The sequence below is a fragment of the Pseudorasbora parva genome, chromosome 10 (assembly GCF_024679245.1).
Source record: "Pseudorasbora parva isolate DD20220531a chromosome 10, ASM2467924v1, whole genome shotgun sequence".
NCBI classification, from domain to species: domain Eukaryota; kingdom Metazoa; phylum Chordata; class Actinopteri; order Cypriniformes; family Gobionidae; genus Pseudorasbora; species Pseudorasbora parva.
The window spans coordinates 45,559,056-45,572,179 of NC_090181.1; the positions used below are offsets into that span (position 1 = coordinate 45,559,056).

General features: G+C 39.6%; 1 protein-coding gene across 1 annotated transcript in view; it reads left to right on the forward strand.

The window, feature by feature from the left end:
* The first annotated feature begins 2,487 nt into the window (after positions 1–2,487).
* The window catches only part of flvcr2a (FLVCR choline and putative heme transporter 2a), a 59,226-nt gene continuing 48,589 nt past the window's right edge, over positions 2,488–13,124 (forward strand). Inside the window, exons 1-3 of the mRNA XM_067456257.1 lie at positions 2,488–3,283; positions 6,503–6,644; positions 9,462–9,602. Coding sequence (XP_067312358.1) covers positions 2,732–3,283; positions 6,503–6,644; positions 9,462–9,602 — 835 coding nt within the window. The 5' untranslated portion in view covers positions 2,488–2,731. The remainder of the gene's footprint in view (positions 3,284–6,502; positions 6,645–9,461; positions 9,603–13,124) is intronic.

Consider the following 13,124-nt stretch of genomic DNA (forward strand, 5'->3'; position numbering starts at 1 on the left):
TTAGTGTGCTTTAAATGGATAGTTCACCCAAAAAATATAAATTCTGTCATCTTTTACTCACCCTAATACGGAAGCCTAGAAATCTAGACGCACCCTAGCGGCAGCAAATTTAATTTGCCCAAACATCTTGATGTGGGTCTGGCTTGTCAGGCTAACGGAAGCCCTGAACGGCCATGGATAATATATATTTTTTCTGTCTTATGTCGTGATCACGAGTTAATTTTCTTGTGATCTCGAGATAACAAAAGTAGTTTTGTCGTGATCACAAGTTTATATTTTCTAAGTTACACAACTGCGCCAACAGGTGGCCGTATGGAACCAACTAACTGATGGGTGCGGTATAGCCAATCCACCTTACTGTGTTATATTGGTCCAGACTGAACGTGTTGAAGACCTTTTGTGATCGCTATAATTTGTGCACTGGGTGCATTAAGTGATTAATTTAACTAATGTTTAATGTGATTAGTTTGCTATAGCAATAGTGTTTAGTGTGATAGCCTATTGCCTTACTGTTTAACTCATTTTGATGTTACTGTATTCTGTTTGCACCTCATTGTGTATCTTTAAGATGCCATTTTAATTAGCAGCCTAAATATCTGTTACTTTGCCACATTGTGTCACTAAATAGCCTATTGATAATTCATGTGATGTATAGCCTATGTAAAGATGTGAAGCAGCCTATAATTTAATTCAGTGATACTTTCTTTGAAGGAAACCACACACATACACATAACTCTTCTCAAACAGCATCCCGAGATTGTATTAAATCAACTGGATTAAACGTTTGTTTGTGTTTAGACATATGGAGTACTGCACCTCTTTTAAACGGAATAGCATGATACCAGTCACAGCCTATCCTACAGGAAACTATAATAACAAGACATGATGTTCTTTCAAACGAATGAGGAAAATAAAATGGGCTGAATCGATTTTTAGAGACAGAATAATCTGCATCCCTCTGAAGGCACTCCCCCTGCTCTTTTGATAATTTGAGCTTGTTAATTTCACAAATAAAATGTTAAACGCAGGGTTTATTATCTGTCGGTCAGATGCGAGTGTAAGTTGTGTTTGAATGCTCTTGCAACAGTAGACTCCAGAGATCACGACATAAGACAGAAAACAAATATTTTCCATGGCCGTTCAGGTTGAACCGGTATAAATGTCTTTGTTCTGCTGAACACAAGGAAGATATTTGGAAGAATGTTTGTAAGCGAGCAGATCTCGCCCCCCATTGACTACCATATGTGGGAAATAAATACTATGGTAGTCGATGGCTGCCGAGATCTGCAATCCCTTTAAGGGCTCTGCACTTGGCATGTTTAAGACATGGGACAGTCCTGCACACTTATACCTGTTGAGCACAGTCAAGTGGCCAGGATATGTGGATATTTGGACAGGGCAATGAAACCCACCTGTGATGCTATCAAGGGTCAGCTTGCTGCTGATTTCCCCGAGCAAATGTACAATTTAACATTATACTAGCAAAGGTTGAGTTAAAAATCTTCATTTGTGTTCTCCTGAAGAAACAAACACACCTACATGTTGATGCCCTGGGGGTCAGCAGATCAACATCAGGCTCATTTATGGGGGAACTATCCCTTTAATGCCGTATTGACTGACTCATAATTCTGACAATAATAATTCTGACTTACAATTATGACATACTCAGTAATGTCATAGTTATGAGATATGTTGAAATTATCTCATGATTAAAACTTTTAAATCTCATATGACAATGTTATAATTTTGACTTTTTTTCTCATAATTATTACGATTTATAATTATAATTCTGCACTGCAAATGCTTCTCTTAGTATTTTTGTCTTGTTTCTAGTCCAAACATCTAAAAATTCTTAAAACAAGAAGTATTTACTAGACAAGCAAAAGTAATTGTCTTGTTTTGGGAAAAAATAACTCAAAATGAAGAGTTTTTGCTTAAAATAAGATAAATAATCTGCCAATGGGGTGAGAAAAATAATCTTAATTCAAACAGAAAACAAGATTATTTTTCTCACCCCATTGGCAGATTATTTATCTTATTTTAAGCAAAAACTCTTAATTTAAAAAAAAAAAAAAAAAAAAAAAAAAAAACTTAAATTAGAGTTATTTTCCCCCAAAACAAGACAATCCTTTTTGCTTGTCTGGTAAATGTTTCTTAATGTAAGAATTTTTTGATATTTTGACTAACAAGACTAAGTAAGAAAAACATTTTTGGCAGGGTGACTAACAATTATGACATGCTAAATTATAATTATGAGATGATTTTAAAAAAATGAAGTAATACATACTAACTTATGTAATAATTGTAATTTTATGATAGTTATGACGTTTTCAGTCATAAAGTTTTCAGTATGTGTTATGTTCATGCGCAGCTCTATCATAATGCGTTAGTGCGCAGAAGCAAATGATTAACTGTAGATCACGTGCTGGAGTTATTCTCTCAGGTCATTTGGAGTGATGATGATGATGATGATGATGATGATGATGATGATGATGATGATGATGATGATGATGATGATGATGATGATGATGATGATGATGATGTGTCCAAAAGAATATGATCATTTGGAGGCTGGAAACAAACTCTGTCCGGATGTTTGGAGACTCGTGCGCTCTTGGGAACTCCGCTACGGATGAATTTATGCGTCTGCAATATTTCCTAATTATAATAAAGGGACAGGATTCTACATTCATGAGCAGGTTTGATCGGCGGTAGATTTTATCAGCAGAGAATGTGCGAAAAAGGCGTCAGTCTCTTTGAAAAGGACGCTGTTCCGACAGGAGCGGACAGCAGTATGGATCAGACTGAAGTCCCCGAGCGCGGAGACCTGAGCCGCGCTCCCAGCACTCGGCTGTACCGGAGACGGTGGCTCATTCTGCTTCTCTTCAGCTCGTACTCACTGTGCAACGCGTTCCAGTGGATCCAGTACGGAATCATCAACAACATCTTCATGAAGTTCTACAGCGTCTCTTCATTCGCGGTGGACTGGCTGTCAATGGTCTACATGCTGACTTACATCCCCTTCATATTCCCCGTGACATGGCTGCTGGAGAGGAAGGGGCTCCGGATGATCGCGCTGTTCGCTGCCTTCATCAACTGCGCCGGGACCTGGGTCAAAGTGGCCAGCGTTCAGCCCAGCCTCTTCTGGGTCACTATGCTCGGACAGGTCATCTGTTCCTTTGCTCAGGTGTTCATTCTCGGCATGCCGTCTCAGGTGGCGTCCGTGTGGTTCGGCTCTGATGAAGTGTCCACCGCATGCGCCATCGGCGTGTTTGGAAACCAGGTGCGTAAAAGCGCACGGGGACACATAACGCTAAACGATTTCCCCCGTGTGAGTCACAGAATTAGATATGATATCCTACAGAGTTCGTGCACTTTTCATGTAAAGTAAAGAAACTCGTAGAGCAAACGGTGATGGAGTACGGGGTTTTGTTAACACAGACATGACAGCTTGAATTAAACTCTAGATTTATTAGGCTACACATAACGCTCATCGGGCAAGCAGATTAACGCTTCTATTGCGTGTTCAAGCAACATTCCATAAAGTTAGATTTGGCTACAGGTTTGTCAGATCACTGAATAGACCCTCACCTGCACTCTTAATGATAAAGGTTATTTATTTGGCATATATTCATGAAGAACCTAACATGTAAGGAACCTTTCCTTTTGTGAAAACATTTTTGTTTATGTAAATATTTTTCACACTAAGAAAAAAAGTTTTTGGGCTGTTAGTATGAATTTGTCAGCCCCAACAGTGACATTTAGAAGATAAACGTGTTCAAAACTTATAGTCTCTTAGCAATATGGATCAGGGATGTTGATGTCACTCTACACTTAAACATCTCATCAGATTTTCTGTCCAATCAAATGCTCGCTAGAATCTAAAGCCCCACCCCTTATTATAAACAGATGCTGAAGCTGCACTTAAATCAGTCACCTGTTCACACATTTATTATTTTCTACATGGGGAACGATCAGACAGTGCCCTATATAGGGGATAGGGAACGATCAGACAGTGCACTATATAGGGGATAGGGAACGATCAGACAGTGCACTATACAGGGGATAGGGAACGATCAGACAGTGCCCTATATAGGGGATAGGGAACGATCAGGCAGTGCACTATATAGGGGATAGGGAACGATCAGACAGTGCACTATATAGGGGATAGGGAAAGATCAGACAGTGCACTATATAGGGGATAGGGAATGATCAGACAGTGCACTATATAGGGGATAGGGAACGATCAGACAGTGCACTATATAGGGGATAGGGAACGATCAGACAGTGCTCTATATAGGGGATAGGGAACGATCAGACAGTGCTCTATATAGGGGATAGGGAATGATCAGACAGTGCACTATATAGGGGATAGGGAACGATCAGACAGTGCACCATATAGGGGATAGGGAACGATCAGACAGTGCACTATATAGGGGATAGGGAACGATCAGACAGTGCACTATATAGGGGATAGGGAACGATCAGACAGTGCTCTATATAGGGGATAGGGAACGATCAGAGTGTGCTCTATATAAGGGATAGGGAACGATCAGACAGTGTACTATATAGGGGATAGGGAACGATCAGACAGTGCACTATATAGGAGATAGGGAACGATCAGACAGTGCACTATATAGGGGATAGGGAACGATCTGACAGTGTACTATATAGGGGATAGGGAACGATCAGAGTGTACTCTATATAAGGGATAGGGAACAATCAGACAGTGCACTATATAGGGGATAGGGAACGATCAGACAGTGTACTATATAGGGGATAGGGAACGACCGGACAGTGCTCTATATAGGGGATGGGGAATGATCGGACAGTGCACTATATAGGGGATAGGGAACGATCGGACAGTGCACTATATAGGGGATAGGGAACGATCAGACAGTGCACTATATAGGGGAATGGGAACGATCAGACAGTGCTCTATATAGGGAACGATCGGACAGTGCACTATATAGGGGATAGGGAACGATCAGACAGTGCACTATATGGGGAACGATCGGACAGTGCACTATATATGGGATAGGGAACAATCAGACGGTGCTCTATATAGGGAACGATCGGACAGTGCACTATATAGGGGATAGGGAACAATCAGACAGTGCTCTATATAGGGAACGATCAGACAGTGCTCTATATAGGGAACAATCAGACAGTGCTCTATATAGGGAACGATCAGACAGTGCTCTATATAGGGAACGATCAGACAGTGCACTATATAGGGAACGATCAGACAGTGCTCTATATAGGGGATAGGGAACGATCAGACAGTGCACTATATAGGGAACGATCAGACAGTGCACTATATAGGGAACGATCAGACAGTGCACTATATAGGGAACGATCAGACAGTGCACTATATAGGGAACGATCAGACAGTGCACTATATAGGGAACGATCAGACAGTGCACTATATAGGGAACGATCAGACAGTGCACTATATAGGGAACGATCAGACAGTGCACTATATAGGGAACGATCAGACAGTGCACTATACAGGGGATAGGAACGTTAAAACTTACAACATAAAGGTCATGGGTTCGCTTCCCAGGGAATCTAAGTTGCTGTAAATGTAAATGCCACGGCAACCTTCTCTATTAGAAGTCTCATGCGTTCTTGTTAGCTCAACTACTCAAAAACACTTAACTGTGTTCTATTTGGCTGTGATGTAATTCAGAAATAATTATTATCATGCTAGGTAACATAATGATACACACTGACTGTAAGATATTGAGATGTGAGTATTGAGCATAACACAGATGTGTGTGTGTGTGTGATATGGACAGGGTGGGCTATTCGTGTAAATGAGATAAGTATCATGCTGAACTTGGATGGCAGTGACGGGAGATATATTATTTTGAGCACTTTTCCACTATATCCTCAGAGACATTTCTCAATTTCCAGCTCTGAAATGAAACATAACCCCTGTGACCCTGTGGCTCTGTAGCACACTAGTAAATAACAGAAATCATATTTCTCATCATCACTTTGAACGCTTTCATCAATGGACCTGTTTCATTGTTCATGGATTACACTCACCTAATGGTGTGTAAATCATGCTTTAAAGAGTGCATTTACATGTTGAACGCGCATAAACACCAATACAAAGTCATACATATGAGTGGGTTATTTGGGGTTGAGTTGAATTCCCATTTATGGAGATGGGCTAGGCTTTGCTTAAAGAAAATGACTAATCCTGGGCATGCAGTCACTCGTTTAGAATACACCAGATTCATTTACATTAGTATGAGGTTAAGAAATCATTTGTTTGTGTACGCTGTGAATTAGGTGATTTGTTTTTGTGAGAAGTTCTCCATACTACAAAATAATCCATGCAGTTATTCGAGAATGAGACTCAGGGTTTCCAGGCAGATTGATAAAACTGCCTCTTGCTTTCTAGAGTTTTTTTGTTCAGTTTTATGTCAGCGTGGATCATGTTATCTGAGAATATGATGCCGTTGTAATTCTCTATTTCCTTCCCCATCAGCTTGGCATTGCCATTGGCTTCTTGATCCCGCCTATTCTCGTGCCCAATGTGGACGAGGTCAGTGAACTGGCTCAACACATCAGGGTCATGTTCTACATCACAGCCGCTGTGGCCAGCCTCATCTTGGTGCTGGTTGTGTTCGGTGAGCATTCTCTACAGCGCTCTCATTCAACAAATCAAACTCTAGCATTATTAGTATCTGTCATGTGTCGTCACATCAGCTTTTTCATGTTTACAGATGCCCACATAAAAAATAAATACATACATAATCATAGTAAAATCAATAAAGGAATAAATGGCGTGATAATGCGTGATGTATTTTTATATTAGTGAGTGCTCGGTGACTCTTGATTGGTTTTGGAGGTCATAGCCATATCTCCTGTAAACGTCTGCTGATGTTTTAAAGTTAGATCATGTTAACTGTGTTCTTTGAGTTTAGTCCACTCTGAAGGGCTCATCCCTATGCCCTAATCCCCTCAAAGGGTTTACCCTCCAGAGTGAGAGCTTTGAAGGAATGAAGGGTGTAGGGGACCGGAAAAAAACTCATCTAAAGCAAAGTGTACTCTTCAAAAATCATTACTTCCAAATGGCTCTTTAAAGTGGCCAGTTTTGTGCTCTTGTTTTTGAGCAACCCTTCAAAATGGCGGCCATGATTGTTCTCACTACTTCGAACTGCAAAGCAGCAAAGTAAAGATGTTTGACAAATTCATAAAGGGTTAGGTCACCCAAAAAATGTAAATCCTGTCATTATTTCCTCTCCCTCATGTAGAGGGAAGAGATTGTTGAATAAAGTGTTTCTTGTTAATTTTTTGCACTCAAAATGTATTCTTGTCGTTTCATCACATTAAAGGTGCCCTAGAATGATTTGAAACAATATGTTAAATTGTTCTCTGTTATCTACAGAGGGTATGTGGCTTATTTAAGGGCAAACATTGTCCAGATACAGTTTTACAGGTCCATTTACAACCCTATAAATTGTCCCTAGGATGTAATGCTCTGTTTTTGCCTTATTTGGAAGAGTCATGAATATTAATATTGAGCTCTGCTCTGATTGGCTCTGAATAAAATGCAGCCTACTAGTTTATTGCTGTTTTCAGATCATCGGCTGGCGAGAAAGAGCTCGCGTTCGTGCGGTTGCCAGATTTAGGTAATTTAAATCCCCCAAACTGAGCTTTTCTGTGAAAAGAACACATCCTGTGTTTTACCTAAACATGTCCAATCTGGCAACCATATGCACGCGAGCTCTCTCTCGCGCGCGGATGATCTGAAAACACCAATAAACAAGTAAGCTGCATTTCAGCAATCTCCATTTGAGATTAAAGTGTGTCGTTCAGCCTGTATTTTAGGCTTGTCTTTTTTCGTCAACGATATTGCATGTTTATATAACGCTAGTTAACGTTAGTCACAACGTAGGCTAACGTTACGCAGTGACTGTGATGTACTCTGAAATACAAGCATGCAAAAACATCATAGGCCTACTTCAGTTCTCAAAAATATAAATATATAACTTATATTTTTACAAAATGAATAGCCTTGTCAATCGTTTTAACTTATATGGTGGAAAAGGGAACATTTGCTAGAAGGATCGATTGAACGATCTGTAAGCAAAGTATCTACGGTTGTATTTTGTAATACAAAATAATATTACCCTTTGTCATTAGACACACTATTTAGTTTGGTATGGTACTTGGTGTTTCCTATTGTTACTGTACTAGCATCGTGCGTTATCTAGACAATGCTGTCTCTCTAAGAAACTTTCAATTTAATCAGAAATTGTTTAAAAAGTCAATAAGTGGATAAAATTGCTACTTACTGCTTGCAGGAATATAGTTGCCACTTTCTTCAGTTTAAGACGCTGAGCAAAGCTGGCTTGAAATGGGCCGAAAATATGAACGATCTTGAAATAAATTGTTGTGGTATCCGATTATAATAAACCTCAACCATGACTGTTGACATATGAAAAGTCCTCCCGTCTCCTGCACAGCCTGGACATGACGTGTGTCATGAGAGCCGTTTTTTTGCAATCCTCCAGTGTCTTGTTTACCTGCAGTCTCGATGATTCACTTCGTCAGTTCCGCCTGACAATGAACATGTTTGGACAGATGCAAATGTTGGGGGCATGCATATAAATGATCCCCAACGCTTGCGTCACGGTTGGGTTTATGTTGAGAAGCACTTATTTTTCCGTGGTGTTTTTGATTCACAAGATTTACATATGAAGGAGGAGGCAATGGTGTTTGAGACTCACAGTATGTGATGTCCATGTACTGAACTCTTATTATTTCACTATGGCAAGGTTAATTCAATTTTTCATTCTAGGGCACCTTTAAGGCTGAACCACTGGAGTCACATGGGCTATATTAACGATGTTTTTACTGCCTTTCTGAGTCTTGAATGTGTTCATTACTGTCTATGGAGGGTCAGAGAGCTCTGGTATTTCATCAGAAATATCTTCATTTGTGTCTGAAGATGAACGAAGATCTGACGGGTGTGAGACGATATGAGGGAGAGGAAATAGTGACAGGATTTACATTTCAAAATGTTTCTTTTTCTAGTAATGTGACCTCTTTATCATATTCCTTTATTTTCCTATTATTTGGTTTATTTAGGTGGGTTGGGGGGCTCATATCTGCTTTTATAAAGTAATTTGTGTCATTGAAGGAGTGAATGACATGGTTTGGTTTTGACATTGTTGGAGGAAACACGATTAGAGCAAATGCCTGTGCAAATCGCTCAATAAATCCATTCGTATGACTGAATTCAACAAGAAGCAATTTACTGCTCGCGTATAATGAACAAGGCTCAATGTTTTGCTCTATCATAATATCCATGATTGTCAATCTTGAATAATTGATCAGTTTTTGTCTAAAAGTAAACAGGGTCATGTTAATTGATTGACTGGTTTAGTTCATGAATTTATTTTGTGGTATTCATTGGATTGAATGATTATGTGCTTCAGTGTTTCAGGATAAACCCGACATGCCTCCGTCTCTGGCTCAGGTAGCGCTCCGAGAGATGCCCACAGAACACAACTCATACATGGCTTCAATCGCAAGACTTCTCTCCAACAAGCCCTTCATCATCCTCCTCATCAGCTATGGTAAACACAGATCATTCTTATACTTATTAACCTAAAGCATATTCTACCTTTGTATATTTGGCTCAGTATGTCTTGCACAATTATCAATCAATCAACTTTATTTATATCGCGCTTTTACAATGACGATTGTTTCAAAGCAGCTTCACGGTTTTAATCAGGACAATATTGCAACAAAATTTGATTTGGCTAGTTTGATTTGGATAGTTTACAGATGTGACCTATAAACCATCTATAATATGACCTAAATATGACCTAATTAATTCATTTTATTTGTATATTTAGTTGAATATCTCGGTTTATAATGTTAGTGTCCCCAACTGAGCAAGCCAAGCTAAAGGCGACCAAAGGAACCAAAACTCCATCAGGGCATGATGGAGAAAACAAAAACCTTTGGAGAAACCAGACTCAGTCGGGGTGCCAGTTCTCCTCTGGCCTATTATTAAACAGTGTATAATATTATTCTGGCAACCATGCAGGTCATAAATCATATTAGATAGGAAAATTTGGGGTATCACGCAAGAGACGGGTTAATTAAGGATGGCGCGTCGATAACACAAGAATATGAATACTTGAAAGATCAAAGTTATTGCGCCGGAAACGGGTTTATTGAGAATGACGTGCCGGTGAGGCAAATTCAGAGGAGACACCAATTGACACAGTCTCAGCAGACACTCCAGGATGAGTTGATTATGTCCAGGCGCAGGTCCACCATCCGATCCGGACACGGCCTGGATCCGGGCGACTGCAGTAAACCTCGGGATAAACAGAGAGACTAACATTAGCGTAGATGCCACTCTTTTTATGATGTAACGAGTACATCAGGTGTTATGGGAAGTGTTCCCGGTTCCGGCTGACCTAGTTAATGCAGCCTAACAATCAGTCAATTAATCTGAATAATGAAAGTTAAAAATGTTCTGTGTGTATGATATAGTAAAGAGATGTGTTTTAGTCTAGATTTAAAGTGTGTCTGCCTCCCGAACAATGCTAGGAAGACTGTTCCACAGTCTAGGAGCTAAATAGGAAAAGGATTGACCGCCTGCAGTTGATTTAGATATTCTAGGCATTATCAACTGGCCAGAGTTTAGAGACCGGAATAGACGTGATGAAGTATAATGTGTTAAGAGCTCGCTTAAGTACCGGGGAGCTAAACTATTTAGTGCTTTGTAAGTAATAAGCAAGATTTTAAAATGTATGCGATGTTTAATAGGGAGCCAGTGCAGTGTTGACAGAACTGGACTAATATGATCATACTTCCTGGTTCTAGTAAGAACTCGAGCTGCTGCATTTTGGACCAGCTGGAGTTTGTTTATTAAGCGAGCAGGGCAACCACCCAGTAGAGCATTACAATAATCTAGACTTGAGCTCATGAACGCATGTACTAACTAGGGATGTCAATTTTCACAAATTCCCATGATCGATCGTCGTTTAAATTAACGATCAATTAATCGATTAATCGTTAACCATAATACTGAAATATGCGTCTACAGCAGTGGCCTATAGCCGACAGCATGACAGTAGGCCTATGTGCAATGCTGCTCAAAACGCCATGTTTTTCACCAAATGAATGAGAAGGATTTTTTTAATCTAAACAAAGGGCTATGGGATTGTAAAATTAGTCGATGTTATTTATAATTTAATTAAATTACTTATTTAATAACCAAATATAACATGTAATACAACACGAACGCCGCCTCAGATCTGTTATTCAGAATTTGTGGACGCACTTGCAAGAGCAACGTGCTGAAACGTCACCTAAACCCAGTTAATTCAAAACGATTTATTAAAATATTGTTTTCATTAATGTTATGTAATGTGACAGTCCCAATCATAGTTATTATTAGTCGTGCGTTACTGTTTGAACAGCGCGAGCTGAAGCCGATGCGCTAAATCAACACTGGTAAGTTACACTGAAACTTTGCTAGCACGTTATTTAACTCAACAAAAAGCTTCCTATATGAGATTAATCAGATTTATATAAAGTTAACAAAATATTACAAATTATATATCTTCACAAAATTATGCGAATGGACAAGTGAACTTGAATTGAGTTGCTGATATTCATATTCAGAATGGGAGACGCGTGGCGTTCACGCGCTCTAGGAACAACGCTCTGAACACGGCACCTTAACCCAATGACTTTACAAGCATTTATTAAAATAGTGTTCTCATTTCTGTTATATAATATGACTGTCCCAATCATCGTTATTATGCATTGCTCTGTATGCGCTAAAGCCGGAGCACTGAATGAAAACCGGTAGCCATCACTGACTGAAGCCATTTGTTAGTGCGTTTTATTTCGCAGAAAGAAACGCATCCTATATGATTGATCACATATATAACGTCACAAAATAAATGTAATATTACAAATTACTTCAGCACAATCTGATGCGCAAGTGAACTTGAACTAAGTTACATGCGCGAGTCAGAATGCGTGACTCATGTTGTGCATGCGCTCTTCCTGGATCAACGCAATGAAACACACGGCAAATAAACCCAAATAATTAACAATCACAATGTTTTATAGTGTTCTCATTAATGTTGTGTAATATGACAGTCCCAATCATAGTCATTATTAGTGCTGTTGGAGCTGCACACTGAAGCTGATCACCGCCACGCTTTTACTACCGCTCACCTCTAACGTTAATTATTAACCAAATGCATTCTTATGAGATAAATCAGCTAAAGATAGGCCTGCACAAAATAAACACAATATTACAACTTACATTTGCACAAAACAAAAGGCTGAGAATGCACATGCAAGCTTGCAGTCATGATGAAGGTGTAACTCCAGCTGTAAAATGGTTCCAAATAGAACTCGGGCACACTCGCATCATTTTTCCTCCCGTTTCCTCACGCGCATGACCCTGCTTAATCGATGATCGATAAGTCTTATCGATCAAATGTCTTATCGACAATTAATCGATGATCGATTAATCGTTGACATCCCTAGTAATAACTGTTCAGCATTTTGCATTGAAAGCATGTGCCGTAATTTAGATTTATTTTTAAGATGGTAGAATGCAGTTTTACAGATGCTAGAAACGTGGCTTTCAAATGAAAGATTGGTATCAAAGAGCGCACCCAGATTCCTCACTGACGACGAGGGCTTGACAGAGCAGTCATCAAGTGTTAGACAGTATTCTAGGTTACTGCTTGTGGAGCTTTTCTGTCCAATAATTAAAAATTCAGTTTTATCTGAATTAAGTTGCAGGAAATTATTATTCATCCATTTTTTATGGCAGCTATGCATTCCGTTAATCTTGTGAGTTGGTAGGTTTCATCAGGGCGTGAGGAAATATAGAGCTGAGTATCGTCAGCATAAGAATGAAAACTAACGCCATGCTTCCTAATGATATCTCCCAGTGGAGCATATACAGGGTGAAGAGCAACGGTCCGAACACTGAGCCTTGCGGTACTCCATACTGAACTTGTGATCGGTGTGACATCTCTTCATTTACTGCTACAAACGGTCTATAACGATTCTATAATGGTCAGATAAGTACGATTTAAACCATGCCAATG